Here is a 27279-nt window from a genome sequence, read left to right as displayed (position 1 = left end):
TCCTACTTCTGTCTCTTCATCTTCTTGCTTACCCCTAAGCTCATGAAGAACATGAATATGAAAATATTTTCAATGAGAGGAAAATTTTAAAATCTAAGTAAATATCAAAGTCTATGCAAAGTTAAGTCTTCTCTTATATAATGTTACAGTATCCTTTCCTGAGCAATTTCAACCAAGCAGAACAATTCTTGGATGAAAGATCTTATATACTATGTTAGGAAATAAACACCCAAGGTTTAAGGTGGTGAGACAGCAAAACAACTCGTGACCCTGTCTGTTCCTCTAGTGGTCACAATGCTCAAAATGTGTCAAATCTCCCACCAAGTAATGAGCTTCCTCTAATGACATCCTGGTAAATTTGGACATACAGCAGCTGTATGATAGAGTTGAAGGAAAGGAAATAGAGGAAAATTAATATATTTTAGTAATATATATTAAATTATAAATATATCATTTGAAAATAAATAAATCCTTGCTATAATGTAGTTCTGACACACCCAAGCTAGCTACTGCCAAAGCTGTCCTAAAAAGCCAGCTTTAAACTACCATTTCATACTGAAGTTCCCTCTTCTCCAAACGTCAAGGCTCACCTTCTGGGAAGTTATAAATGGATGGGCTCACAGACAAAGCTGAAGGAGTGGCCATAAAGTGACAGTGTGCTTGGGTCTACAGCTGGGCTCCTTTACAGGTATACTGTGTCTTAACTGTATCTTTCATCATTTTTAAGATCTTGAGTGAGTACAGAATCAAATGAAGAAGCTAAGCAGATAGCCCAACCCTGTAATCCCAGCACTTAGTAAGTAAAGGCCAGAAGATCAGGAGTTCAAGGTCCTCTTCAGAATGTTTAAGGCTAGCCTGTGTCATGTGAGACCTTGTCTCAAAACACCAAACCTAATGAGGAGTGTAACTGGGAAGATGGCTCCATATGTACAAGCACTTGCTGTGCACATGAGGACTTCAGTTTAAATCCCCACCCATGGAAAAAGCCAAGAATGATGTTCAAGCCCTCAGCATTGTGGGGGATGGAGACAGGCAGATCCTAGGAGCTCTCAGGTTGGCTAGCCTGGTTCAGTGACAGGTACTCTAAATAGGGCAGGGCATGGTAGGGAAGGTACCTGATGCCAGCCGGTGCCCTCAGAGTGCACGTGTACCCACACACTTTTTAAAGGCACATAAAAAGGATTGCAGTATGGCTGTTTCTTGCTCAGTCTTCCAATCCCATGCCTGTTATCGGGCCTATTTCAGCTCTCAGCCAGTCAGTATAGCCATGGTAACCAACAAAGAATCACTCCAGAAAGTGTGATAGCTTCTCACTTAACAACAATGTTAACCTTTCTAAAACACTTAACAAAGCCTCAGTGACTACAAGAAGTGTTCTGAGATAAAGATTCTGGCTCAGTGCTCTATTTCCCATAGAACAACTCAATCAAGAAGCAGCTGTCTTTAACCTGTAACATAAATAAGAAAACCAAGAGAACAATAACTTACAACATCTCAGAGTAACAGTACCATTTCACATAATAACAAAAAGGAAATAAGGACTTTAGTTCTAGAGGTAGAAGGGTTGTTTGAGACAGGTTCCCACTATATAGCTGTGTCTCAACCTAACCTAACCTGTCTACGCCAGCCTGGCCTAAGGCTCAGAAGTACTGTCATTACAGGCACACACTACCAACACACCCAACTGTAATTTATTAATATTCCAGGAGGTGTACTTTCCAAAGCCTTCCAGGTAAGATGTGCTCTGTAATAATACACTTTGATCTCATGGCTTTGAGGACAGCCATGCCTTAGGGGCTTTCCTAATCTCTAGTTTCACGTGTTCATCATTCTCCCTTCCACATGATCAATGGAACAGAATTCAAATATCCTACACCTTTGTAGGCACCAAAAGTTTCAATCACTTGTACAGAAGTTCTCAAATTATGGTTCTTGACCCCTTTGAAGGTCAAAAGACTCTTTCGCAGGGACACATATCAGGTATTTCCATTACAATTGGTAACTAGCAAAATTTTAGTTGTGAAACAGCAACAATATTTTATGGTTGGTCACCACATGAGGAACTGTATTAAAGGGTCACAGCATTAGTAAGGTTGAGAACCACTGCTTTAATGAAAACCTAATTCACAATACAGCTATTTGGACTCCCATCTACAGAAGACAAACTCTACTCTCTCCTCCAGGGCTATGTTATTTGCTTTTGGGGACAGCATCACAATATGTAATCAAGGTTGGCTTCAAACTCGTGATCTTTCTGCCCCAGCCTCCCAAGTGCTAAGATTAGTTAAGTGTCACCGAACCCAGGCCTCTAATTTCCCTTCATCCTCACAACAGCAAACCTATCTATCATGGTTTGAATGTAGAATATTCTCTTCAAGTTTTTGTGCTTGAAGCCAACCTTGTCTCTAGCTCCTGAGTGCTGGGATTAAGAGCGTCCGTCACCACATCATCCTACATTTTGGCATAATTAAACTGACTACGCACAAACAGTGACCCATCCTTTTGTTTAAATTTTCTTAATAAAGTATGAGCAACATCATTTCACAGAATCCAATACAGCTAAGTCATCACATATATAAAAATAAAAAGTCCGTTTTTCCTTACAAAATAGGAGGAGAGAATCATCACACAGAGAGCCAAGATGGAGGCGAGCACAACATCGGGAGGGATTTCTGAGCCGCTTCTTCCCAGGATAGGAGTAAACATTTCAAATACAGCCCAGATGAGGTACAGTCCATAAAGGTACGGGATAAACATCCCCACAAAGTAAAGAGCAATAAATCTTCCCTGGGCACCTAGGAGAAAAGAGAAGAGAAGCCTGTGGAGCTCTGGGACTCAGGGCGGGGCTGGTCAGTGTTCGCCTGCTTCGGAACTAGACAGACACTGGGTCAGAGGGGACTCTAGTCCCTTTGGTTCATGTGACCTAGTGCAGTCAGACAGTTTCATCAGGGAGGATAAACACAAACAATATTAAAGCAATATGATAGCACATGTTCAGAAACGTGAGACTAGGATGGAGTATACAGTAGAAGATACTTGCATGGCATAAAAAAATAAAACAAATCTTTTGGAAAGATAATTTGGCCCTGCATTTTTAACATAGTCCCCGTTTTTATCAAAACCAAAATTACCCTACCGTGCTTCTTGAAGTCCTTGTACACACAAAGCTTTGTGAGCAATGGAAAAGCTACCCAGACAGCACTGATGAATGCAGAGCAAAACCCTTGATACGTTAAAGTAACAAGAAAACCACAATGCACAAACAGTGAGGTGTCGAAGAACAGTTCTCCCAGATACAGGTCACTGGCATTCTGAAAGAAAGAGAAATACAGTCTCAGTCACTGTCATTCATAAGGATCTTGTTGCAAGTTCTATCTCCAGACCAGTGCGCCTTATGTTCGGCAGGGTCACCCCTTCACACTGATGATACCCAACTGCTGCACAGGATGGGGCAAGTCAGCACAGGGAAACAGAAGCAGTTCTGCTCTGTCCGTCATAAGACCTGGGAAAACACCCACCCCATGTTCTGCTAGCGCAGCTTCCAAACACTGTGAAGCTGTCTAGGGCACTGCTCTGTGAAGGACATCACCAGCTGCCGCAGCATCTCAGAGCTGCATATCAAACCACACCATCACAGCGACCACGGGGGACATGTATCTTGATTTTCCTCTTTCCTGCTGCTCTTCACCTCTGCTGCTGTGCCACCTTTCTCTATTCCTGACACTTCCTTACAAAATTTGAGGTTCCTTTAAAGATGTGAAGCCCAAGGGCACCTTACACTATCTCAGAATAAAGCTCCAAGGAACCTTAAACATGTTACATGTGCATGCCTCACAGTCGTAACTGCAGTGCACACACCAAAGAGGGAATGGCTGTGTTTGGGATTCTTTCCTTTCATTCTCATCTCCACTTCCCCAGAAAGCCTTGTCTTTAGAGATCCTACTTTAAAGTTCACTGGCAAACAGGTTTGACTGGTTAAATACTTAGATGGTCAATCCACTATTAAAGGCATAGTCTTAAAAAGGGAAATAATTCTCAGAATCTGAAGGCTTTCTAAGGTGGTGTATTTTGTAATCACATTCCTTCTGAGGCTGAGGTAGAACAACCGAAGTTTGAAGTCTGTATACAGTGCAAGATTCTTACCCAACCTTGGGAACATAGGTCTCTGACACTGTCTCAAAAAATTCAAAATCATAATAGTAACAGTAATTCAATCTGAAACTGAATGCACTCAAAGAGCTTAGTGAGGACGCTGAGGTGAGTGGACAGCGTCACAGTGAGTGCCAAAGCTGAACCAATGAAACAGCATCCTCAAGTCTGTTTTCATCCACACCTCTACTGCGCCTTCCTTACCCTGTCTTTTCCGACAGAGTTGCCATTTCCTTATTAAATCATAAGACGATTCAACTCTGACCTGCTGACAAAAGGTTAATGGTGGCCTGATTTTTAGGGCCAACTTCCAGTCTCAAATTTCATCCTGACCCACTTTTTGCTTGCTAAGGTTTCTCTCATCTCATCTTTACCACACTGGACTTTTCCTTTGAGTGTGGCCCAAGTGGGTCTTGTCATCATCTCCATAAACAGGGGCTCACTCATGCAGGCCCTGCATTCTCCCAGAACTCTTCAGCTACTTGACTGCTCATCACTGCACAATGGCGGAGAAGCACAGCAGTCCTTACACCTTACAAATAAAGCTGCACTCAGGGGAAGAGGCCACATCCTCATGGGGCATTCAGCCAACTGGGTGCTGAGATGTAAGACAGGCTGCTGGCGGTGCGCCCCTGCAATCTCAGGAAGCAGAAGGAACACATGGTCAAGATCCATTTGGCATACAGGGTAAGTTCAGGGCCAGCCTGAGGAAACTTAGTGAAACCCTGTCTCAAAAGTAAAAGCAAAATACAAATAAAGGGGTGGGGGAACCTTAGACTATAGTAAAGTACTGTATATGCAGAGCCCACACAAATGAGCTGGGTACATCAATACTTGCTTCTAATCCCAGCTTGGGTCGGCAGAAAAGGCAGATCCTTGGGACTCAGCCAGCCAGTGTAGCTCTAATAAGCAAGTCACAGTCTGTGAGAGCCCTGGTGTGGAAACAGTAAGGCGCTCTCTCCCCTTGACTGTACTAGGCCTGCATCCATCAAGAATGAAACAGTAACAATCCACACAAGGAAGTTCATGGCTAGGCATCTCTGCAAAGGAAACAAATGGTCACTGATGCCCTTCCCCCTCCCACACCATTAAAGGCTATTGTTAATTGCCCTTAGCGGCCCCACTCAGGTACAAGTCCCTGTTGCTGAAGACACCATGCAGACACAAGCCTCATGCTTGTAAGCTGAACTAGCTCTCATAGTACTAGACTGTAGCATGCAAGATTCCAAAGTGGGGAAGCAACCAGTAGTCCTACCTACCCAGCTATGATGCCTATGAACCAGTGACCAGCATGGCAAGAAAACCCTAAGGGTACAGTAGTGGCTCACATATCTTGGTAACCAACTCTCTAACTGGACTTACGACCCACTCAACAAGAGGGAAACAATGTCTGGTACGGGAAACTACTAACTATCCGGGGCTTATTATGTCATGGATCTTGGAGAAGCTACAACCACCACTTTACCAAACTAGGATAACCCTTAACAACACACTAAATATTTGTCCTTACCCACATAAAACTGTAGTCCTTACCCTGCAGCAAGGAAACTTTGCAACAGACGGAGACCATTATAGAAAAACCACAGCCAAACCAAATAGAAACTCTGGATCCTAGTCCCAATGAATACATCTACAAACAACTCTGGAGCCTAAGGCCCAGGGAACATTTCAAAAGGGGACAGACACAAAGAGCAGGAAGATAAAGAAGTTTGCTATGACACTCTGTCTTCTAATAGTGTCAGAAGCTACATCCATAAAGGCTCCCCACCATGGTGGAGTAGGCAGAGGAAAGATCGCAAGGCCTCAGCCCTGCACAAAGAATTATAGGCAACTAAGGAATGCCGAGGGTGGGAGAAACATACGCTTTCTGCAGAAAGAGCACAATCGGTTATCCAACACCAGATGGTCAGCTCTAAGCAGACGTATGAATAATGTTATATAGACTAAAGGCGATATTTATGAACATATACATATACATGTTTAACAACAGTTAATGACAACAGAGGCTATGAATTTGAAGAGAGCAAGGAGAGGTATATAGGAGGAATTAGAAGGTAGGAAGGAAAGGGGGAATCAAAAATGAAATAAAAAGCAAAGGAAAAAAAACTGAAGAGATTTTACATGCACTGTTCTTTTAGGAGAGAAGTGTTGACCACTCAGGTTACGTCAGGCATTGCCTGGTACGGGTGCAGCAGAGAAGTCAGCAATGGTCAGCCGCAGGGTCCAGAGGAGAGCACTAGTCACACTTTAATCTGCTGGTGCACGGAAACTGCTCTAGAACAGCAGTACAGGCAGAGAGCCACTGAAGCAAGCCTCACTGACACCACCACTTCTAAACATGGCTGAATACAGCTCTGTAACTTCACTTGGATTCTGCACATCACTTGTGAGAATAATCCAGGAAATCAACACAACTGTGGCAGCAGTGTCTACAGCTGGCTGGACAATTTTGTATAGCTCTGAAAGACCGTACACAATAATTTCAGAAAACAACAAATACATTGACCACTTACCACGTAATAAAATCTTTTCGCAAGAGTATGAATGAGTATGATTTTGGCGACTGTTGCAGTTCCATACAGGCAAACGGCAGTGTAAAAGTAGTTATACCATGAGAGAGACTGTCCAATGAGGGACACGAACACTGCCACAATGAGCACTGTGACAAGGCTAGTGAACCAGCTAATGAACGTGATGCCAAGCCCGCACAAGAAGTCTCTCATGTAATTAACATCTAATGAAGAGAAAACAAAAACAAATCAATTACAAAACCAGTTAGAACAAAACCAGCTAAAGGGGCAAATATGTAAACAAAGTTTACTACAAAACTGAAAATATTTAAGTGTCATAGTTTAGAAAATGGTCAAACAGAAGAATGGGGTAAGAATAAAGAATGATGTTCAGGGAACACGTTGAGAGTCTAAGAATATTAACAATTAAAAGGGATGTCTCACAGGAATTCACATGCCCTCCTTACTGAGGAAGGAGGTAGTAATCGTTACTTTTAAAATGCTTCATTTATCAAAATAGTAGCAAGAATTTTAAAAGACGTAGTTCCATATACGGTCTTGCTAAAAGACAGTGGCATAGGGCTGGCAAGACGGTCCACCAGGCAAGAGTACTTGCCATCCAAGCCTGGCAGCCTAAGTTTACTCCCCAGACCCCAGAGGACAGCCACACTGTCTACTGACTTCACACACGCACACACAGAAATAAGTAGGTGAATAAATAATGTAAACTGTTTTTAAAGATAATAACATTGGAAAATAATGACGGGAAAAATAACTGGTGATAAAGAATTATTTCAATTGCTGCTAAATACTTATATTATAATAACATGACAATTTAAACATTTCAAGCAGAAATGATTTAGGCAGAAGGAAAACAGAAAGGTTGCAACTACAGCCATTTCAGGACTGTGTGATACTGGTTTGTAGCATAGAAGACTTCATGAGGCTTTTCACTAACAGTCAGTCTATAGGACCGGCAAGATAGCTCAGCAGGCCAAATTGATGAGCTTAGTCTGATCCTCAGAACCTACATGGTGGAAGGAGAGAGCCAATCCCCATAAGCTGACCTCTGACCTCTATACATGAACATGTGCCCATACCCACACACACAAAATCAATATTTGTTAAAAAATAAAAAGTCAACCTCTACAAATATATTTTTTCTTTTGGTTGTATAAATTTTAATTTTAACAAAGGTTATAGACTTGATCATAGTATAAAATATTACTGACTTTCAAGAAATTAAAATTTATTATTAAGTAGTGAAACAATTCTAGCAGCTTTTTTTTAAAAGCAAACATCTTCCAATACTGAAGCTCCATTTCAGTATTGTTGTTGATTTCACAGCACAACAGGAGACTGAATGAACACGGCTGTTGAATGGGTGACGGGCACAGGGCTTAGCCTTCCACGGCCCTGCCTTCCATTAGTTTGGCTAAGGCAGACAATCCAGCCACCTTTGCCAGTTCCGGGGTGAGTGCATAAAAACTGTCATCTTCACCACCCGAAGGGTAACGAGCATACCGACTCAATACCTATCTAGGAACTTCTGAACATGGAAATCAAGCAATAGTCTCCTAAGACACTGTACTTCCTGGAGGAGACAAAAACAATGACTAACATCTACTCAGTAAGTCCCACCCCTATTCCAGAACCCACCCTTCAAAGGGAAAAACTTACTTCTTTGTTTGGGCTGCAGCAGTCTTTTTCCCAGGTACAGAACAACAGCCATAACCACCATGTAGTTGACTATGGAGCCGACACGAGAAGGATAGGCGATGACAAGCAGGCCAAGCACGTCGAAGAAGACCATGCTTCCATGCTGGTACTCAGACGAGGAAGCCAGCATGTCAGATGTAGCCAGGTACTTAAGAACTGCTAAAATGTTGTCACCTTTTGTTAAGAAAAATAACAAAGTCTAGTAAGCTACTCCACTGTGACCTCCACAGATACCCCCATGAGGCAGAAGCAGGTCAGGTGCTCCATGACACTGAAGTACCCGGGAGGAACATGAGCCGACGCTCTTCCCACCTTCCACTGCTCTCCCCTTTCTTGCCAGATTTCCCAGATAAGGTCCCTGCTGTTGCTCTCCTTCCTCCCCACTTAGCTCAGCCTTGGCCCTTAAAACTGCTATTCCCTAAGACCAAATGCACAACCCCAAAGCACCATCTCAAGCCTTACCCATGGATACATTATAACCATGTCAGACACTAAGACCAGAAATTCAGTGGTAAAACAAGAAAAAAAAGCCTCTCATGAAGTTGTTAAAGCATGATAAGAATTATTGGGGGGATGAGAGGGTTGAGAGATGGCTCAGTGGTTAGGAGCACTGACTGCTCTTCCAGAGGTCCTGAGTTCAATTCCCAGCAACCACATGGTGGCTCACAACCATCTGTAATGGGATCCAATGCCCTCTTCTGGTGTGTCTGAAGATAGCTACAGTGTACTTACATATAATAAATAAATAAATCTTTTTTTTTAAAGAATTATTAGGGGGGTTAGGGAGATGGCTCAGTGGTTAAGAGCACTGGCTGCTGTCCTTGAGGACTTGGGTTCAATTCCAAGCATCCACAGGGCAGCTCACAACTGTCTGTAACTCCAGTTCCAAAGGATCTGGCACTCACAGACATGCACACAGGCAAACATCAATGCACATAAAAATAATTTAATCTTTAAAACAAATATTAAGATGGAGAGGCAAAGGCATGAGGATCATGAATCCAAGGCTAGCCTACGCTACACAGCAGGTCCAAAGCTGGCCTGAGCTATAAAGACCTTGTCTTAAAAATAAAACAAAAACAATTTTTCCTACAACTAGCTGGAGAGTTGGCTCTGGCCAAGTGATACAGTGCTTTCCTGGAACCCATACACATGGCCAGGGTTTGATCCCCATCAGGATAACAAACCAGAACAAATAATGATGAAAGGCGGTTAGGAAGGTGGCAGAAAGTTTGCAACATCAAGGCCATCTGAACTACAGAGTGAAATCCTACATCAGAAGAAAAAAAATGTTTTTACGATGAGGCAGGTGTGGGGGTACAGGCCTGTAACCCCAGCATCTGAGAGCAGAGGCAGGGAGCCGACAAGTAGTGAGGCCCTGTAGCCCATAACCATGTCCCCAAAGAGAAGAAACACACACACTAGATGAGAGATACTCCAAATATTGAAAATGTACCTATTTCCCAGCAATCCTTTTGTTAGCAGCAGTCTGTCTTTGTCCACATAAACAACCCTCAGTAACTCACTCCTCTGTCTCTACTTTACACCACATTGCCAGACCATAACATTTAAAACCACCTTATTGAGTTCATTAGTGACTTCACTTAACGAAGCCTTCAAGGATTCCTTATTCCTTTAGGTTCTTTCGTGATTACACACTGCGTATTGCATTTTTACTTTCTAAGGGTGCTGCACACCACGGCACATATGCAGAGGTCAGAAGACAACTTTCTGGAGTTGGTTCTCTCCTTTCAGCACTTGGGTCCCAGGGATCAAACTCAGGTTGCTAGGTTTGGCAGCAAGAGCCTTATCTGCTGAGCTAATCTACTCGACCATTTCTCAACGCTAGGGATGGACTCCAGGCCCTTGCACACATTAGGCAAGCCCTCTACCTTCAAATCCTTGATAATTTTTGAAGCCATCAAGTTTCCTTCCCCCATATTTCACCTTTACCCCGTCTATTTCTGAAAATACTGCCTCCATTCTAGTTAGACAGCACAGCACACCACCCATCCGCTCCTCCCCGGTCCCTCCTGCTCTGTGCTATGCTTTTACTTAAAAGGTCATCTCTCTCCATAGCCCAAGTCCCTAGGAACTCTCTAAGCCTCAGATGTGCCTCCCCTAATGCCTCTAGACCTCTGGGAAGCATTATAATACTTTGTGCTGTGTAAGAGCCTCATTTGTCCCCCCACCTACCAAGGGATGTATGTACTTCTCCACTTTCATCTGGTGCACAAACCCAGGTCTTGATGCTACTACACTCAGAGCATTCATTGTCCGTGTTCTTTACTGTTCAGCAGTCCTACTGCAGCCTGGGGCCACCCCTTCCAAAATCTCAGTGAATCCAAATCTACCACAGCCCTGAGTCACTCCTTTGTAAGTACTCACAGTGACTATTTCTAAGTTTTTAATTGCTAAGTCAGACATCAAAGGCTAAAACCGAAGCCCTCCCTCATCTTTCCAACCCCAAGTCTGTAATTCATTCAGCCACATACGCTCTCTCTCCCACACAGACTATAGTACCTACATTATAGATCATCCTTAATAGTTCATAACTGTCTATCAAAAGGTGAACCTGTAAATACCAACCTGCTCTCTGAATGGAATCTATGAGAATTCTGTCCGCTGTGTCATACTTGGTGTGATAGATGTATCCATTTTCAATAAAAGCCAAGTCTATTCCTAAGACAGACAATGGAAAGAGTCATCTTACTTTACAGACCAGACTTGTGTTAGGCCTGTCTGTTTGACATATTAAATTCTAAAAGACAAAATATCAAAACAAGAGGTTGGCTGATGTCTGTCATATTCATGAATTACATAAAACCTTTTCTGTTCTTACAAAATCTAGAACCAAGGGACTGGGAGGAGGAAGAGCTGATATTGAAATACAAAGTGAATAAATAAATTAAATTTTAAAAAATCTATACCTATGGTCAACAATTTAAAGCACAGTCATTAAGAAAGCATTTTAAGTTTTTAGTCAGACACTAAAACTTTGTGTCATTGAAAGTGGAATTTGGGCACTTAAGAACCAAATTTAAATTTCAAATAAACTGTAAAAATCATCAAAGGAGTTGGGAAAGCAAGACTGCAGCACAGGAGTCAAAGCCCTGGGGATCCCTGGCACCTTTGGAGAATGAAGTGCGAACCAGGTCTCCCTTCACCCACAGTGGTGCACAGCCACACGGTAGAGGAGGCAAGCATCTAAATTACCATGGGCTTTGAAAAGAGAGCATCAAGAACTCTACCTTTGTAAGTGTGGTGGTTTGCACATGCTTGGCCCAGGGAGTGGCACTATTAGGAGGTGTGGCCTTGTTGGAGGAAGTGTGTCACTCTGGGTATGGGCTTGTTCTAGTTGCCTGAGGGAGGAGCCAGTCTTCTCCCAGTGGCAAGTAAAACTTTCAGCTCTTCCTGTACCACACCTGCCTTGACGCTGCTATGTGCCCACCTTGATAATAATGAACTGAACCTCTGAACCTATAATCCAGCCCTAATTAAATGTTGTTCTTAGAAGAGTTACCTTGGTCATGGTGTCTGTTCACAGAAGTAAAACCCTAACTAAGACAGTGAGTCAGAAGATAAATATCTTACATATAATGTCCTCTCAGAAGCTATTACAACTTTCAAGAAGTAAAGTTTGTTTTTGATACAACTCCCTGTGACCAAAGACAAAATACCTGGAATGTTCCCAAAATCCCTATAGATTCGGAAATCAGTATCTGAAGGAATGATTCCACTCTGAAAAACCTCCTGAGCCACCACTGAAGCAAAGGGATGTTTAGCTGCTGAAACGTAAGCCTGGACCAACCAAGGGTTTTCAGGGCCTGAAATAAAACAAAACAATACAATACAGGGTTAACCGGGTAGCTCTGTTCGACAGATGACATGTGGTTAGCACTGGGGAAATGTGAGTGACAGCTGACTGGTGAGTACAGGGATTGCTTTAGGAATGATGATGAATGTTCTAGGAGATGCAGAGTTGCCCAGTGGTTAGAGCTTTGCTGCTTAATTATCAGGACCAGGGCTCAGTTCCCATGTCAGGGGCTCACAGACACCTCTAACTCTAGCTCCAAGGGGTCCAATGACTTCTTCAGACCTTGTTGGGCACCTGCACACACATATTCACACATTTACACACATAAACAAACCTTTTCTTAAAATGCTCTAGGATTATGATAATAGTGCACAACTATATGGTAATACCTAAAACACGCTGAATTTCACCATTTACATTGGTAAACTACAGGACACTTAAAGTACTCCTTAAAGAGCCATGGATTTTGTGTGTGTGTGTATGTGTGTATGTAAAAATATATATATACATACACACATACTAAGGAAGCAACAGTTACAAAATATTATCCAACTTTTAAGGAAATAATGTATATGTGTTCATGTGTATCAATATACGTTTTTGGAAAAAAAAATCCCAGGGCTGGAAAGATGGCTCAAGGGTTAAGGACACTTACTACTCTTCTAGGGGACCTGAGTTCAAATCCCAGCACCGGCATAGCAGTTTACAACTGCCTATAACTCCAAGATCTGACACTCTCACATTCATATACATTCAGGCAAAACACCATGCACATATAATAAAGGTAAATGAATTATTTTAAAAACTTAAATAAGAAAAATTACTTTAAAATCCCAAAAATTATAGAGGAAATTAGCACTGTTTTGTTCTGAGTGGTGGGAAGGCCATGAACTTCTGACTTACTAGATTTCTCATACTTGGTAGAGCCTGAATTTTTCAAAATGGGACATTTGTTAATGGCTTAATCTGTTTAAATTTTATACGGTTATATTTTGTTAACATCTTCAAAAGTGATGCCATCAAGCACCTCACCATAGTGCTGGTCTGATGAACTCTTTCTGACGTTACAGAAGAATGATTATTCCAGCCACCAAAAGCTCCCCAAATGAGCATTTCCCTCTCAAATGACAATGGAATTCTGGAGAGTAGAAACCATTTTATCTAAGAGGCTGGGAGAAGAGAAGTCTCACCACACAGAAAGAATGCTGAGGGCAGGGCCATCGGGCATGCAGTCTCAAACACGAGTCTAAGTCTGCCAGACTGGAGTGCTTGTTCTCTTAGTCAAAAATGGAATCAACACTAGGAACTTTCTAGAAGACAGAGCCACAAGAAAGCTAGTCTTCTATAGACAGTGGCATCAGATGTGAGAGACATATCCTAAGACATACACTGGAACATCACAAAGTACCTCCAAAATCTCTCAGGTATACTTAAACAACAGATAAGCTCAAAACTAGAGGCAAAGAATGGTATAAAATTCAGATAAGGATGTTCTCAGCAAGTCTGTTATGGGTTCCTTCCAGGGGAGTAAGTCTTAAAATATGCAGGTTTTAGAACGAGCAAAATGTTTAAATTGCACATACACTGAAGGAGTTTTAATATCAAAGTAACAAATACACAGGAACTATGTAACAGTAGAGATCTGCAGAGCAGGCAGGCAGTGAGCGGCTCTGCACTGGCTTCCCAATGGCGGGAAGCTCACTAGCTCTTGAAGCTCCTCCCAACACTGCGGCAGCCACCCTGGCCTAGTCCCACCAGCAAACTCCCACCTTCTACCTGTAACTGGTGCTAACTTGGCTCATTTGTATACTCATTTTGAAATTCTATGTTGCTGGAGATATTTTTATCTAAAGCCACATACATTTAGATGAGGAGTGCCTATTCAGAGCCAACAAGGGTGAAGGGACACTCAATAGGTGGTGACGCCATTAGGGAAGTGTGCTCTCACCTCTGCAAACTATCCATGTAGACTGTACTAAATATGCAGAGAAAAACATGAGGAGTCGTTTGGACTAAACACTGAGACTGGATTATATCCAGGTAGCAGAGGATAGGACAGGCACTGCATAAATTAAAGGTGAAGGCACTTAAGTTTACAGTACACCTCAAGACAGCTGTTGCTCTAGGGAGTCTGGGATTTCACAGCCGGTGAGACTCAAGTCCTTCCTTAGCGTTCTCTGCGTCCCCTTTCTGATTTGGTGGCTGTTGAAGGTGTTCCTCCTGCATGAAGTTCAAGAAACTGGGGCCAGAGGAGATAGGAGCTACCTATTCCTACAGATGGCAGAGTCCAGCTGCTTCTCACTGATAGAAGAAGTAGAAAAACTGGAGATGAAAAGTCTTACTGCACCTCACTTTGTGACCTTGAGTTCCTCTCTCTCTCTTTCTCTCTCTCTCTTTCTCTCTCTCTCCACCATCCTCACCCACTCTCCCCCAACACACACACACACACACACACACACACACACAAACATACACACAAATACACACAAACACTACCCTAAAATGAAGTCTCAGCACAAGGCAGCTCTCTGTTAATATCTATCGAGTATTCACCTTTGCTGGCTGTGATTAGACCCAAGTCCTTACAAAATGTATGTGGATATGGATTTAGATTTAAAAAAAAAATTCCAGCAACATGGAATTTCAAAATGATTATATATCTGGACACAAATGAACATTTAAATTCTAATTTGTGTGTGTGTGTGTGTGTGTGTGTGTGTGTGTGTGTGTGTTTGGTCAAGGTGTCCCTATGTAGCCTTAGCTGACCTAGAATTCAGAGATCTGCCTGTCTCTGTCTGCTACATTCTGGGGTTAAAAGCTTATAGCACCAAACTGGCAACCCTGAATTTCTTAGGGTGTAACTGAAATAAAATACGGATCATTTTAAAAGTTTAAAGTAAGTTTGAGAGAGTATTGAAATATACTATTTAGGTTATAAAAAACACTTAGTACTGACTGTAATTTCAAAACTTAAATAATATCATGTCTTTCAAATGTTAGAGAATGAGTTTCTCTCTCCTTACCCACGTCCTCCAGCCGCTCTCACCCAAAACGCTGCTCACTAAGACTCCTGGCAAGTCAGGCAGGTTCGTGCCTCTAACCCCAGCACTCTAAAAGTAGAGGCAGAGGGATCAGATTCAAGGGCAGCCAGGAATGCAAAATGAGACTGTCTTGACTCACACAACAACAGAGGCAGCTTTTGAGCAGAGCTTTGTGTGTGGCAGGGGCAGGACAGAGGTGGGCCTCCAAGTCAGGCCTCAGCAGGCCCTGCTGAACAAGTCTGTGCACCCTCCACTCTGCTCCGATGGCAGTACATGGCGTTCAACGGTTAGACCCTGTTATCTGCAGGAACGCCTAATCCTAAAATTAAAACTCTCTCTGCCTATTATACTTACTGGGCATTTTTTTTTTGGCATTCAAATAATTCAATGATTAAATTAAATTCCTTAAACTGTAAGTAAAATTCCTCATTTTAATTCTATCATTTTAAAAACCTTATATCCTAATCATCAATAATTAATAATATTCCCATTGTATTATGTCCTTATTTGCTTCTCTGCTGTGGTGATGAAACACTAGCCAAAAGAACTTGGAAAGAAATGGGCTCATTTGGCTTACAGGGTATAGAGCCCATCACAACAGAAGCACAGCCAGGATTCTGGAGGCTGGATGTAAAAGCACAGGCCATGGGGGATGGCCGCTCACCATGGTTTGCTCAGCCTTCTTACAAAACTCAGGATTCCCTGTGGAGTGTACAATCTACAGTGGGCTGGGCCCTTCCATATCCATCACTAATCAAGAAAATGCCCACAGACATGTCCACAAGCCAATCCAATCCAGGCAATTCTTCAACTGAAGTTCTCACTTCCCAGATAATTCTAGTTTGAGTCACATCAAAAAATAAAGAAATAAACCAACCAGCCAGCATATATTACAGTACAGTCACTGTGATCCGACTGAGCCTGAGTCATTCTCTTCCAATCCACTGTCAGTCACACAGCAACTCTAAAACCTTGCAAGATAAGCTCTCGCCTCTGCTATTCTTCCAGAGTGGAAGCACAGCAGCGTATGCCCACCTCGCCTGAGAACTACGTAACTCAGTGTAACACTGCCTATGGTAAGTACTAAACAGGAGTCACATGCTGTCCACATTGTTTTTAAAAATAAAGACACACACAGGAAGGGCCTGGAACTCAACAGCCAGCCAGACTAGCTGAATGGATGAGTTCCAGGTCCAGTAAGAGGCTCGGTCTCAAAAAGGTAGAATGTAAATGAGGAAGACACCTGATGATGACACCTCTGGCTACTGTAAGCACACACACACACACACACACACACACAAGCACACAGCACAGATACATATGCACACACACATACATGTACACCCATACCAACTTACACATTACCATACACATTCTTGCCTTAAAAACCAACCTCACAGGGCTGGAGAGATGGCTCAGTGGTTAAGAGCATTGACTGCTCTTCCAGAGGTCCTGAGTTCGAGTCCCAGCAACCACATGGTGGCTCACAACCATCTGTGATGGGATCCAATGCCCTCTTCTGGTGTCTGAAGACAGCAACAGTGTATTCATATAAATAAAATAAATAAATCTTTTTAAAAAATCAATCTCATTTAAGAGATTGTCCATTGAAGAGATTGCACACAGTGTTTGCACACACTTTCCACTGTGGGACTGAACCTGTTCAACGCACAGCATCACATACCTGTTTGGAACACAAGTTCTTTCCCTCCGACACCCGCAGCCTCCAGATTGATAAATGCTCGGATCAAACTGGCCCAGGGATGCTGAGTTATAAAACCATGGCTTGCCTTGATGAGGAAAGGAAACAAATGTAGGTCAGACTGTGCTCTTATTTTACTTGTTTGCACGCAGAATGGCTGTCTGAAAAGAGGGACTAGGAGAGCAGAATAACCATTTCTCACACACAGACTCTAACGGTCTCTTCCTGTACAAAATGGTGTCCAGTTTGCCAAGCAGAAAGTCACTGTGAGAATACACAAAGCTTAAGAAGAAAAGACAGGAGAGAGAATCCATAGTCCACATGGTTGAGCATTAGTGTTGTGCACCTTCCTTATCTCTCTGATCTCTTTGATCTGATCAAAAAAGGTCAGGACAGAGGAATTTTCTGGTTACAGTAACACTCAGAGAGCTGAGTCAGGAGGATCACACGTGCCAGGCCAGCCTAGGAGACACAGCCAAGACCCTTCTTCAAAGACTAGAGTGAGAACAAAAGAATCAGATCCTAGCAGGATGAACAGTTTCAACTGAGTTTCTAACACACTGAGCACACTACATGCATGGGTGTTTTTAAACCACTGCGAGGTACAGTATTTATTTTGCACACTATTTTTAATGATCCTATTCATATTACCAATAAAACACATTGTTACCAATCATTATTACTCTCATCACTATTCAGCCCAAATACTTAAAGCAATAAAACCTTACTTGCAAGACATTTTCCTCTGCGCCATTAAAGAGGAACACTACAGCATGCTGCAGGGGTTCTGAAGACGCTGACATGACCCGGAGAACTTCCAGCATCACTGCACAGCTAACTGCATCGTCACTGGCACCTTGGAGTCAGAAAAACAGAGGCACTGCTCAGAGGTTCAGTACTTTCTCGTTTCTGCTTTGGGATGGAGTTTCCCCTCGGAGGAGCATCATGAAAGCTGTGTGACCAGAAGCATAGCTCTGTGATCACAGGGTGGCAACTATGCCCAACAAAGACAAGCCCTGTAAGACCCTTGCCAAGTCTCCTCGACGATGTGCTCGGTGGAACCATGCGTTCAGTACACACTCATGGCTGTGGCATCAATTAGCCATATTGGAGCCCAAGGCCAACTGGAATTTATCCCCATCCCATCCTCCGAGTACTTCTGGTATTCTGGCTTCCTCTTTTCTACCATGTTCTTTCAAAATTATAAACACTGCAGCCCCTCACATTTACAGAGGGAGTAACACTGCAGGCCTTAAGGGTCCTCCAAAGGGATCAAGTGCAAAGGCACCTGCACGGTAAGACACAGAAGGGTGAGCTGTGCCTTGTTCCAGCACTGAGAAGTACAGCAGTCAGATTCTCCAGCCTCTACATCAGAAAGTCATATTAATTAAAGATTTTGAAGGCTGGAGAAATGGCTCAGTGGTTAAGAGCACTGACTGCTCTTCCAGAGGTTCTGAGTTCAAATTCTAGCAACCATCTGTGATAAGATCTGATGCCCTCCTCTGGTGTGTCTGAAGACAGTTACCATGTACTTACATATAGTAAATAAATAAATCTTTTTAAAAAATAAGATTTTGAAAAGAACTCTAGTATTCTGATTGTTTTTCATGAAATCTGTTGCTGTAACATTTTTACGTGTTTATCTTGTGTGCCGGGAGTTGGGAAGCACACTTGCCACAGTGCACATATAGAAGTCAGAGGACAGTATGAAGGGCTTCGTTCTCTCCTTCTGTCTTGTGGACAACTTAGGCAAGCAGGCAGCATTGGTGGCAGGCACCCTGAAGCACTGGGCCGACTTGCAGGACCCCAAGTGCTGGATTCAAAAGCACCAATGAGAGGTAGCTAAAGGGACTGACTGGCTCTCTGATGACAATAAAAGGTTACTGCTAAATGTTCTAAGTGAGGCAATCTCATGAAATTGTTAGCATATTCCAGGGCATCCTCACCCTTCACCAGTGAGACTCAACTACACAGGAAGCCATGCAGCCAAGAACCAGGTGGAGAGGACAAGTAGGAGAGCCGAGGTGGAAAAGGAGTGGACAATGGGGGGCACCCTGGAGTTCAGGACACAATTCTGTTCTGATTCCTTTCACAATACAAGACTCCAGGACATGTAGAGTAAGGAAACACGACCATAACTCAGGCAGCAGCACTTCCGGGAGGGTGTGGTGAGCCGGGTGCTGTGGTGTTCAGTGAGGGCTCAAGAGCAGGAAGGATGTAGGGTGAACTTTCTGTCACTTCAGTCATTGCTTCCAGATCTAGAAAGCAGACTGATGACAGGCTTTTGCACAGATTTTACAAGGCAACACGCATTTCCTGGCCCCTGGAAAACATCCTCCATTAGCTTTCTTCCTTCTCTCTGAAAACTTAGGGGAGGCTCTGTAACCAGGGAAAATAAAACACTTGCTTTAGGGCTCTGTTGAATTCTAAACTCCACTTCTGCTCAAAAAGAAACAATAATAGTGACACTGGCCTTGGTGATTATTGCACTTTAGTCATTAGTGAAAGTGAAACAAAGTAACAGTTACCTGATCACTGTTAGAGCAGGGAGTATAGCTGATGTAGGTAGTGTGTGCCACTTCTCAGAAAACACATGAAATAAACATTCTATTTTCCATTTGAGACTGTTAGTTCAAAATGAAAAGCAAACAGTAACACTTTATTCAAAGAAGTGAAATTAACACTTACCTTTATACAGCTGATTAACAAGTTACACTTCCCACTCATCCTCCCTACTCTAAGAGTACCAGTGTCTTAGAAGAGAACAGAAAAGGGCCAGAAAGCCTTCGAGAAAGTGACAGTCAGAGGACAGGAAGAAGGCTGAGTGACAAACTGACATCCCTTCCCATTTAGATCACCCTGAAAGTGAAACCACCCCAAAATAACTCAGATGTCTCTTTTACCAAAGACCCGGCACCACACAGCAGACCTGAGAAGATAAATGAGGTCCTTCTGTAGCTAACATTACTTCTAATTGGCATCAATTCCCGGGTCCAGGTATGCTGCTGAGAACTTTAAAATAATACACACAGGAAAACAAGCACAGCTATGCAGGCCTGTGATCCAGCCCTTGAGGGGCTACAGAGGGACTGCCATAAGACACCGGCCAGCCTAGACTGCACAGTTTAGGATGTCTCAGCACTGGTGAGGCTGGAGCACCGCTCAGGGGCAGAGCATGCGCAGGTGCTGGGTTCCATGCCCAGCATGGCGTGCACAAAAAATACTCACGCTGTAGTGAGTTCATCCACAAGGAGGGTTCGGTGACAACTATCTGGAGCGTGAGTGAAAAGCGTCTCTTAGCTTAGTTTTGATAGATACTTCCTTCACACCAGCAGTGTGAGTATTATAACCTTTCAGGTAAAAAGTATTCCTAAACTAGAAATAGAGCATTTGCTTAGCATGCAGAAAGTCATAGGGTCAACATGAGAAAAACTAAAATCTTTGTAGTCATTTAAACCATACATGATGGCACATTCAGATCAGAAGATTTAAGGCCATCCTCAGCTACAAAGTACTATGAGACTAGTTCAAGTCTAGCTTGGGCTACATGAGAGCCTGTCTCTAAAAAAGGGGGCAGGCTTAAAAAATTCTCTCCAAAGCTTCTTTTCATTGGTGGACTCCACATATAATCTACACCCCTGGCTCTACAAAACCAGCAGCAAAAAATGCTGCCATTCAAAATGTGTTACTTTTACTACAAAGGTCTCTGGTGTTAAAGAAAATCTGAAGATACAAAAAAGCTCTGTGCTCTCCCCCATTTGCCTAAAAACAGAACATAAACCTATGCAGGTGTTCCCTGTTTACCAGGAAGGACAAAGGTTAATCTCTCTAAAGACAACCATAGCCCTGAAGCACCTACAGACAGTAAGCTTTCCCAACTAGACTTCCCATGCCTGCCATTTCCCACAATTTGCTGTCCACACAGAGTCTAGGTCCTTTCTCCTTTTTTGTTTGTGAAATTTCTTGCTTTGGTTCGGGCTTTCCTCCGGGTTGGTTTGTCTGTTCTGCAGCACTAAAGACAGACCTCGGTGCTGGTACGTGCTAAGCAATCGCTCTACCACTGAGCTACGCCCACCCAGTTCTCTCCCTTTGGTTTGTCACTTTTCAAAAAAGTATTGTTCTTTGATGAAGACAATATCCAAGGCAGAGAGCTGAACCGCCTCTTTGAAATGATTCATCTTCCCCTGGGTATCACGAATACATCTGCGGACACATGGCAATGACCTGTCCCGTCTTCTCTTTACTATCTTCTCTTACAAGGATCTGTACCACATAAGAATTATGAAAGGCAAGACACTCAACATTTGATTGATGCCTATATATCCAGTCTTTCTAATATAATGCCCTTAAACAACCACACCATTTATGTGACCCTCTTCAGAATAATAGTGTCTTAATAGTGAGCGCAAGGCGACCTTGTCTAGTGTCCTGGGCATAGTTAAGGTACATCTGCCTTGTTTTAAATGAACGTGTGGATACTAATGTATGAATAAGCAAAATATATTCTAAATGCAAAGAAATGTCTCATCACAATACCATTTCCTTAAGTCAAGGTTAGTTTATATCTTACGTGACTCTACATGGTGATATTGGGCCTGCCGTACATTCAGGCAATCCAGAAGTATTGTTACCAACAGTACCACCACCATAGGAAGACTCTGAAAGACGCTATCCTAAAGTTTTAATCATACTTAATCTTTGAGTAACACTATTAGGATATTAGCAATTATTTTTCCATTTAACAGTTAGGAAATTCAAGGTAGATTAAGTTAAGCAATATGCCAAAAGAAGGCCCAATTCTCAGATACTGTCTTCCTGGTCAGAGGCCCAGCACCTACCCCAGCTTTGTGTCTATTGGTAGTGAGCAGTCAGAGGAGTCTTCTTAAGTATAATCTCAGGATGCCATTGTAAAATGCTACTTTCTATTCTTAGCTGCTTACCTTAGCTGGGTTGTTTTTGTATTTTGTGACTATTTAGGTAAACATACAGAGAAGAAATTTTAGAGATAATGCATGTCAGTAGTTTAGATGGACCCCTGTCTGTCTTATAAAAAATATGTACATGATAAAAGATTTCATAATTTAATATAGTGAGCAGGCTTCATATATTATTCCAATAGTGATTTTTGTTTTACTCTATAATACTTTACAAAAACATCACCATCTCAAAATAAAAAAAAACAATCCTTGGAGCTGGAGAGCTGACTCAGCAGTTAAGACTGCTCGTCGCTCCATCATGAGGGGATCAGAGTTTGGATGCCGGAACCCCCAACAACCACAACCGTTCACAGATAGCTAAACCAGCACCAAGGAATCTCACATCCTCTTCTGGCGTCCAAAGCTCAAACGCATACACACAGACACACACACAGACAAAATATGAAATAAATACCTATTTTTTAAGCAAGAAAGAACCCTATGGTCCACAACTCCATCGGAGCCTCTACATTCTGGGAGAAGTTGACCTCCACCTTTCAGGCTAACCCATCTCTCCACCCCTCAGCTAGCTACCATGGTGGACTGTAGTGCTTTTCTTCGAGACTAGTGCTTCTTTTGGTTTAAGTGTGGCTATATGCCCTTCAGATGCTCTCCTGGCCACTGCCCTTGACCACGCAGCCTGCACTTTTCTGTACCACTCACTGCAAGGACAAGACCTGGACTCTACAAATCATGTTTCTGAGACATCTTATTTTTAAAACTCACACTGAATTAACAGATATGTATTGTGTCAGACACTGTCTTGAGCATCAACTTTTCTATCTCACCAGTGTCTATTCAGAGCACGATGTTTAGTATTCTACCAGTATGTCACACCTCCGGCGGACCATAATTTTAGCTTTTCAAGTGGACAGAAACTACAAATGTCCTCCAGTCCATGTTTCCCTTAAATACAGGGATCTTTACTCAGTACCCCCAAAGCTACTACCACCCCTGTAGGTGTGTAAGTACTTAAAGTGGACAGACACATTGATAAAACTAAGGAAAAACTTCAGTGTACCAAAATATCTCATGTATTGTCATGGGGTTTGTGTGCCACTATTTAATAATTACAATAATAGTAATGATGATAAACTTAAAGGGGTATGAAATTGTCAGACTCTAAACTGGAATAAATTAGCTTAACTTCTATCACAATGAGAAGATGCTGGGCAAAGAAAAATGTCCTTCCATAGGGCTAAGTGAATTAAGTTTTCTGGGCTGTATCTTTGTGACGTTAAATGACTAAATACAAGTACATACCTGGTGAATTTGCCACTGAGTCAAAGTGACAGTTAGCCAGTACAGCATACTTGGCTCCATCTCGAGGCTCCAGCTTGACCACGACATTAGTAATGTTGTCATAGTAGCTTGTAAAACCCCCCAAGAAGTCAATGCTAAAGGAGCCAGTAGGCCGTTGCACATCTACTGAGATGCTGTGAAGGCTGTTGCTTTGCGCTTCTATCAGCTTGATCTGCTCCAAAAGGTACTGTACCGTCAGAATTTCATTTTCTGCGCTGCCTGTAGTCCTGGGGCCAATGGCCGTTATGTGTTCCAGATAATCCCTGAAAACAATCAAAAGGATGCTGATGACAAACGCCCAAAAACTTCACATCAGCACAGCTTGGAGCACCTTTCCACTGTACCATTCTATCTCAAAGTTACAGGGGAAAAATCGCTGTGCCTTCCACCTTGAGACATGATCTCTAGCTGCCCTGGCTCTCACTATACAGACCCAGGCTGGCCTTGAACTAAGGCCCCCTGCCTCCAACTCTTGATATCTGGAACTAAAGGTGCTTTAAAAAAAAAAAAAAAGACATTTAAAAAAAATGATCTGGAAGCTTCATCATTTTATACTGTGTGCCAAGAACTAATCCTTTCAAACTTTTCTCCCTTGACACCAAACCAAATCAGTACCAATCAGTAGGTATCACTGCTGAAGGCAGGGTGCTTGACCCGCCTGACTACTACCGGTAGTTATGGATCTAAGTGGGCATGATAAATTCCTGAAAGGAATAAACACAAGCCTCTTGCAGTACACACCAAACCTATTAACTTCATTCACTTAAGGCCAGAACTAACCCTACTCCAGTGGGGGAGGGGTGGGACAGGAAGGGAGACTGAAGGTGCCATGTGAAAACTCTTTAAGAAAAGTCATCCAAAGAAGCAACTTTTAAAACACAGCAGTGGTTGAAAAGTTTCTACTAACTTAGGATTCATCTGATTTAAGATGCAAGTTCCAGTATCAAACAATTCTTACTTCCAAGTACACCTGTGGTCCTTAAAAAAATTTTAAAAAGTCGAACCCTTGGCCAACAGTGGAGGTGCAGGCCTTTAATCCCAGCACCTGGGAGACAGAGGCAGAAGGATTTGTGTTAGAGGCCAGCCTGGTTTACAGAGCGAGTTCCAGCCAGGGCTACACAGAGAAACCTTGTCTCAAATAAACAAAATTTTTAAATGTTGAACCCTGTAGAATCCATAGTACAGAAGAGCCACAGACCATCTGCGACCTTCAGAAATTAGGCATAATTCTGAGTGGATGCACTCGGAGTCTCCCTCCACAGCTTTCAGATTTGAGGGCTATGGTGCTTAGAAAGGCAGCACACACGACATGAGTCCTTTCCAACACCATCCCAAAGACTTGGTAATGCAGCCTGGCACAAAAACCTCACTCTCCATCTCATTTTAAATGCACAGAACTAAGCAAAGTAAAAAGTGGAAGTTGCTCTAGAAAAAGAGGAGAATGGATGACTGAACAACCAATCATCTGTGGAGGAACAGAGTGGATGATGATAAAGCAGACTCAAGAGAGCTGGCCACCCCGAGAAAGCGAAAGAGGGAGATTGTCAAGTCCCGGGTACCCGCAATTCAGACCCCAAAAGGACGCGGAGGACCATCCCACTTCCCGCCAACGTGCGACCAAGGCCCCCGGGACTCTGCAAACCGCGGCACGGGACTCCCCCGCCCGGAGCTCGGTGGCGCCGGACTCAACCGCGCGGGACTCACCGACCCGGCGCTCCCCCACCCCCGGGCTCACTCGCCTGGGGCCGCAGAGGACTCGCGGCCCGGCCAATCGGCCGTACCTGGCTTGGCGCGCGTCGAACTCGCCCTGGAGCCCCGAGGTCCGGGTCAGCACCAGCCGCTCCAGAGACAGCTGCACCAGCGCCCGCAGAGCGAGCAGGTAGAGTGCGAGCGCCAGCGCCGTGCGCGCCTCGGACAGCGCGCTCTTTGCACCCCGGCTCCCACCGCCGCTCCCCGTCCTCCCCCGCATCTTCCCGCCGCCCCTCGCATCCTCCTGTGCTGAGGCCTCTCTCTGCGGGTGCGACGCGGCCGCCAGCCCCTCCCGACGTTCCGCTGTGCCGCGGTGCCGCCGTACGGCCGCTGACTCCGAGCTCCACTCCATGGCGGTAGCTGCCACCACCAACCGCCCCAGCCGGCGACAGTCCGAGGGCCACCGGGGCCTCCGCAGCGCCTCCTAGTGAGCGGACGGAAACTGCAGAGGGCCAAATTTCTTCTGATTGGCTGATCCGCCCAGCTGTTCCCTGGTGCCTGAGTCTGAAATCTTCGGTGGCACAGGCTGGCACCCAACCTGGTGCCAGCAGACTATCAGAGGGGAAAACACCCATAAACCTAGAAATGAGCAGTTCCAAACAAGAGAAAAGTGCAAGGCTGCTTTAACAGAATACACGAGGCATTTATCCTGAGCTGGGCTGATGAATAGTAGGAAAAGTAGGATTCTGGCTATCAAAATACTAAGTGAGACTTCACAACCAGGACTGCACGAACAAAGCTGTAATCCTGGCACTAAAACCGATGGCCACATGGTTCTTCAGAAAATTGGACATAGTCCTACCTGAAGACCCAGTTATTCCACTTCTGGGCATTTACCCCAGAGATGCTCCAATATACAATAAGGACACATGCACCACAATGTTCATTGCAGCCCTATTTATAATAGCCAGAAGCTGGAAAGAACCCAGATGTCCTTCAGTAGATGAATGGATACAAAAATTGTGGTATATTTACACAATGGAGAATTACTCGGCTATTAAAATAATGACTTTATGAAATTCCTAGGAAAACTGATGCATCTAGAGAATATCATCCTGAGTGAGGTAACCCAGTCACAAAAGAACAGACATAATATGCAGTCACTGATAATTGGATACTAGCCCCAGAAACCCCAGAAACAACTCACAGGCCATATGGAGCTCAAAAAAAAAGGGGGGGAGGCAAAAAGTGGAATCCTCAGTCCTTCTTAGAAAAAAAAAAGTGTATAGCACCCTCTAAGAGTGGGGTGTACCTGGACCTTAAATCATTAATAATTCAAGAGCTAAGAATATAGACTTGTGGTAATTTTTGGTATTCAAAAATCATTGTTTAATCTGTACACACCAAGAAAACTCTTGACTTTCCATGTTATATTCTGTCCTACATGTACTTTAATGCTTATGGTAACTAGTAAAATTTCAATGGATGCTATCAAACGTCTAAAAGAATCAAGTACTGACAAAAATATATTCATATAGTTTTATGAAAAATGCTTTTAAAAATCTGTACATGTATCTCTCTTTTTAAAATAAAGTTGTAAGAAAAAAAAAAAGGATGGCCACAGGAGGATCCTTATTTTGCTACTAGAGTAGGATGCATAATGAAGATCCTGCCTTTTAAAAAAAAAATCTAATCCTAGCAGTCAGAAGGCACAAAGTGGATTTACCCAAATTAGAGGCATGCCTGGTCTATATATTGAATTCCAGTCCAGCCAGGGCTACAAAAGGTGAGTGGAAAAAGGAGGAATGGGAGGAAGAAGGGTGGCACAGAACCCAATAACCAGGGTGAGCGCTGTCTTCACTAACAGGCAAAAATGCCTCTAATTTAATGACTAGTTGCTGATTCAAGCAGTGTGCTAAGTACAGACTTTGAAAGAAAATACCTTCGTTCCTGTTTAATACCGAAGAACACAAAGGCAGCAAAGGAAGACAGCATTCTGTCTGTTCCAAGGACACATGGGCACCCTGAAAACAAAAGATATTCTTGGGCCAACCAGATGCATCAAAGCGTAAAAGTACTCATCCCAGCTTTCCACCAAAGCCTGACAACCTCAGTTCCATACTGGGTGCCATGACAGAAGGAGAGAACCAACTCCCACGAGGTGTCTACTGACCTAAACACTCATGCATGTGCACTTACGAACATACAATTCATACAAAGACACATGCAGACTCGTCATATAAACACACTTGTGCCAGCTAGTCTTGTGTCAATGACACACAAGCTAGAGTTATCTTAAAGGAAGGAACCTCAACTGAGAAAATGATTCCATAAATCTAGCTGCAGGGAATTTTCCTAATAGTGATTGATGGGG

General features: G+C 43.3%; 1 protein-coding gene across 2 annotated transcripts in view; it reads right to left on the bottom strand.

The window, feature by feature from the left end:
- ERMP1 (endoplasmic reticulum metallopeptidase 1) overlaps nt 1-25317 on the bottom strand; it is a gene marked incomplete at its 5' end in the record, with an annotated part of 32929 nt that extends 7612 nt beyond the window's left edge. For both annotated transcript variants that reach the window (XM_080911997.1, XM_080911998.1), the window contains 10 exons: nt 2605-2795; nt 3137-3311; nt 6663-6883; nt 8340-8552; nt 10968-11060; nt 12059-12205; nt 16921-17026; nt 17667-17794; nt 23178-23479; nt 24998-25317. In XM_080911997.1, coding sequence (XP_080768123.1) covers nt 2605-2795; nt 3137-3311; nt 6663-6883; nt 8340-8552; nt 10968-11060; nt 12059-12205; nt 16921-17026; nt 17667-17794; nt 23178-23479; nt 24998-25317 — 1896 coding nt within the window. The remainder of the gene's footprint in view (nt 1-2604; nt 2796-3136; nt 3312-6662; nt 6884-8339; nt 8553-10967; nt 11061-12058; nt 12206-16920; nt 17027-17666; nt 17795-23177; nt 23480-24997) is intronic.
- Nucleotides 25318-27279: the final 1962 nt, after the last annotated feature.

This window comes from Micromys minutus (assembly GCF_963924665.1).
Source record: "Micromys minutus genome assembly, chromosome: 2".
NCBI lineage: Eukaryota > Metazoa > Chordata > Mammalia > Rodentia > Muridae > Micromys > Micromys minutus.
The sequence above is the reverse complement of the archived record's forward strand: the minus strand, read 5'-3'. Positions and strand labels throughout refer to the sequence as shown.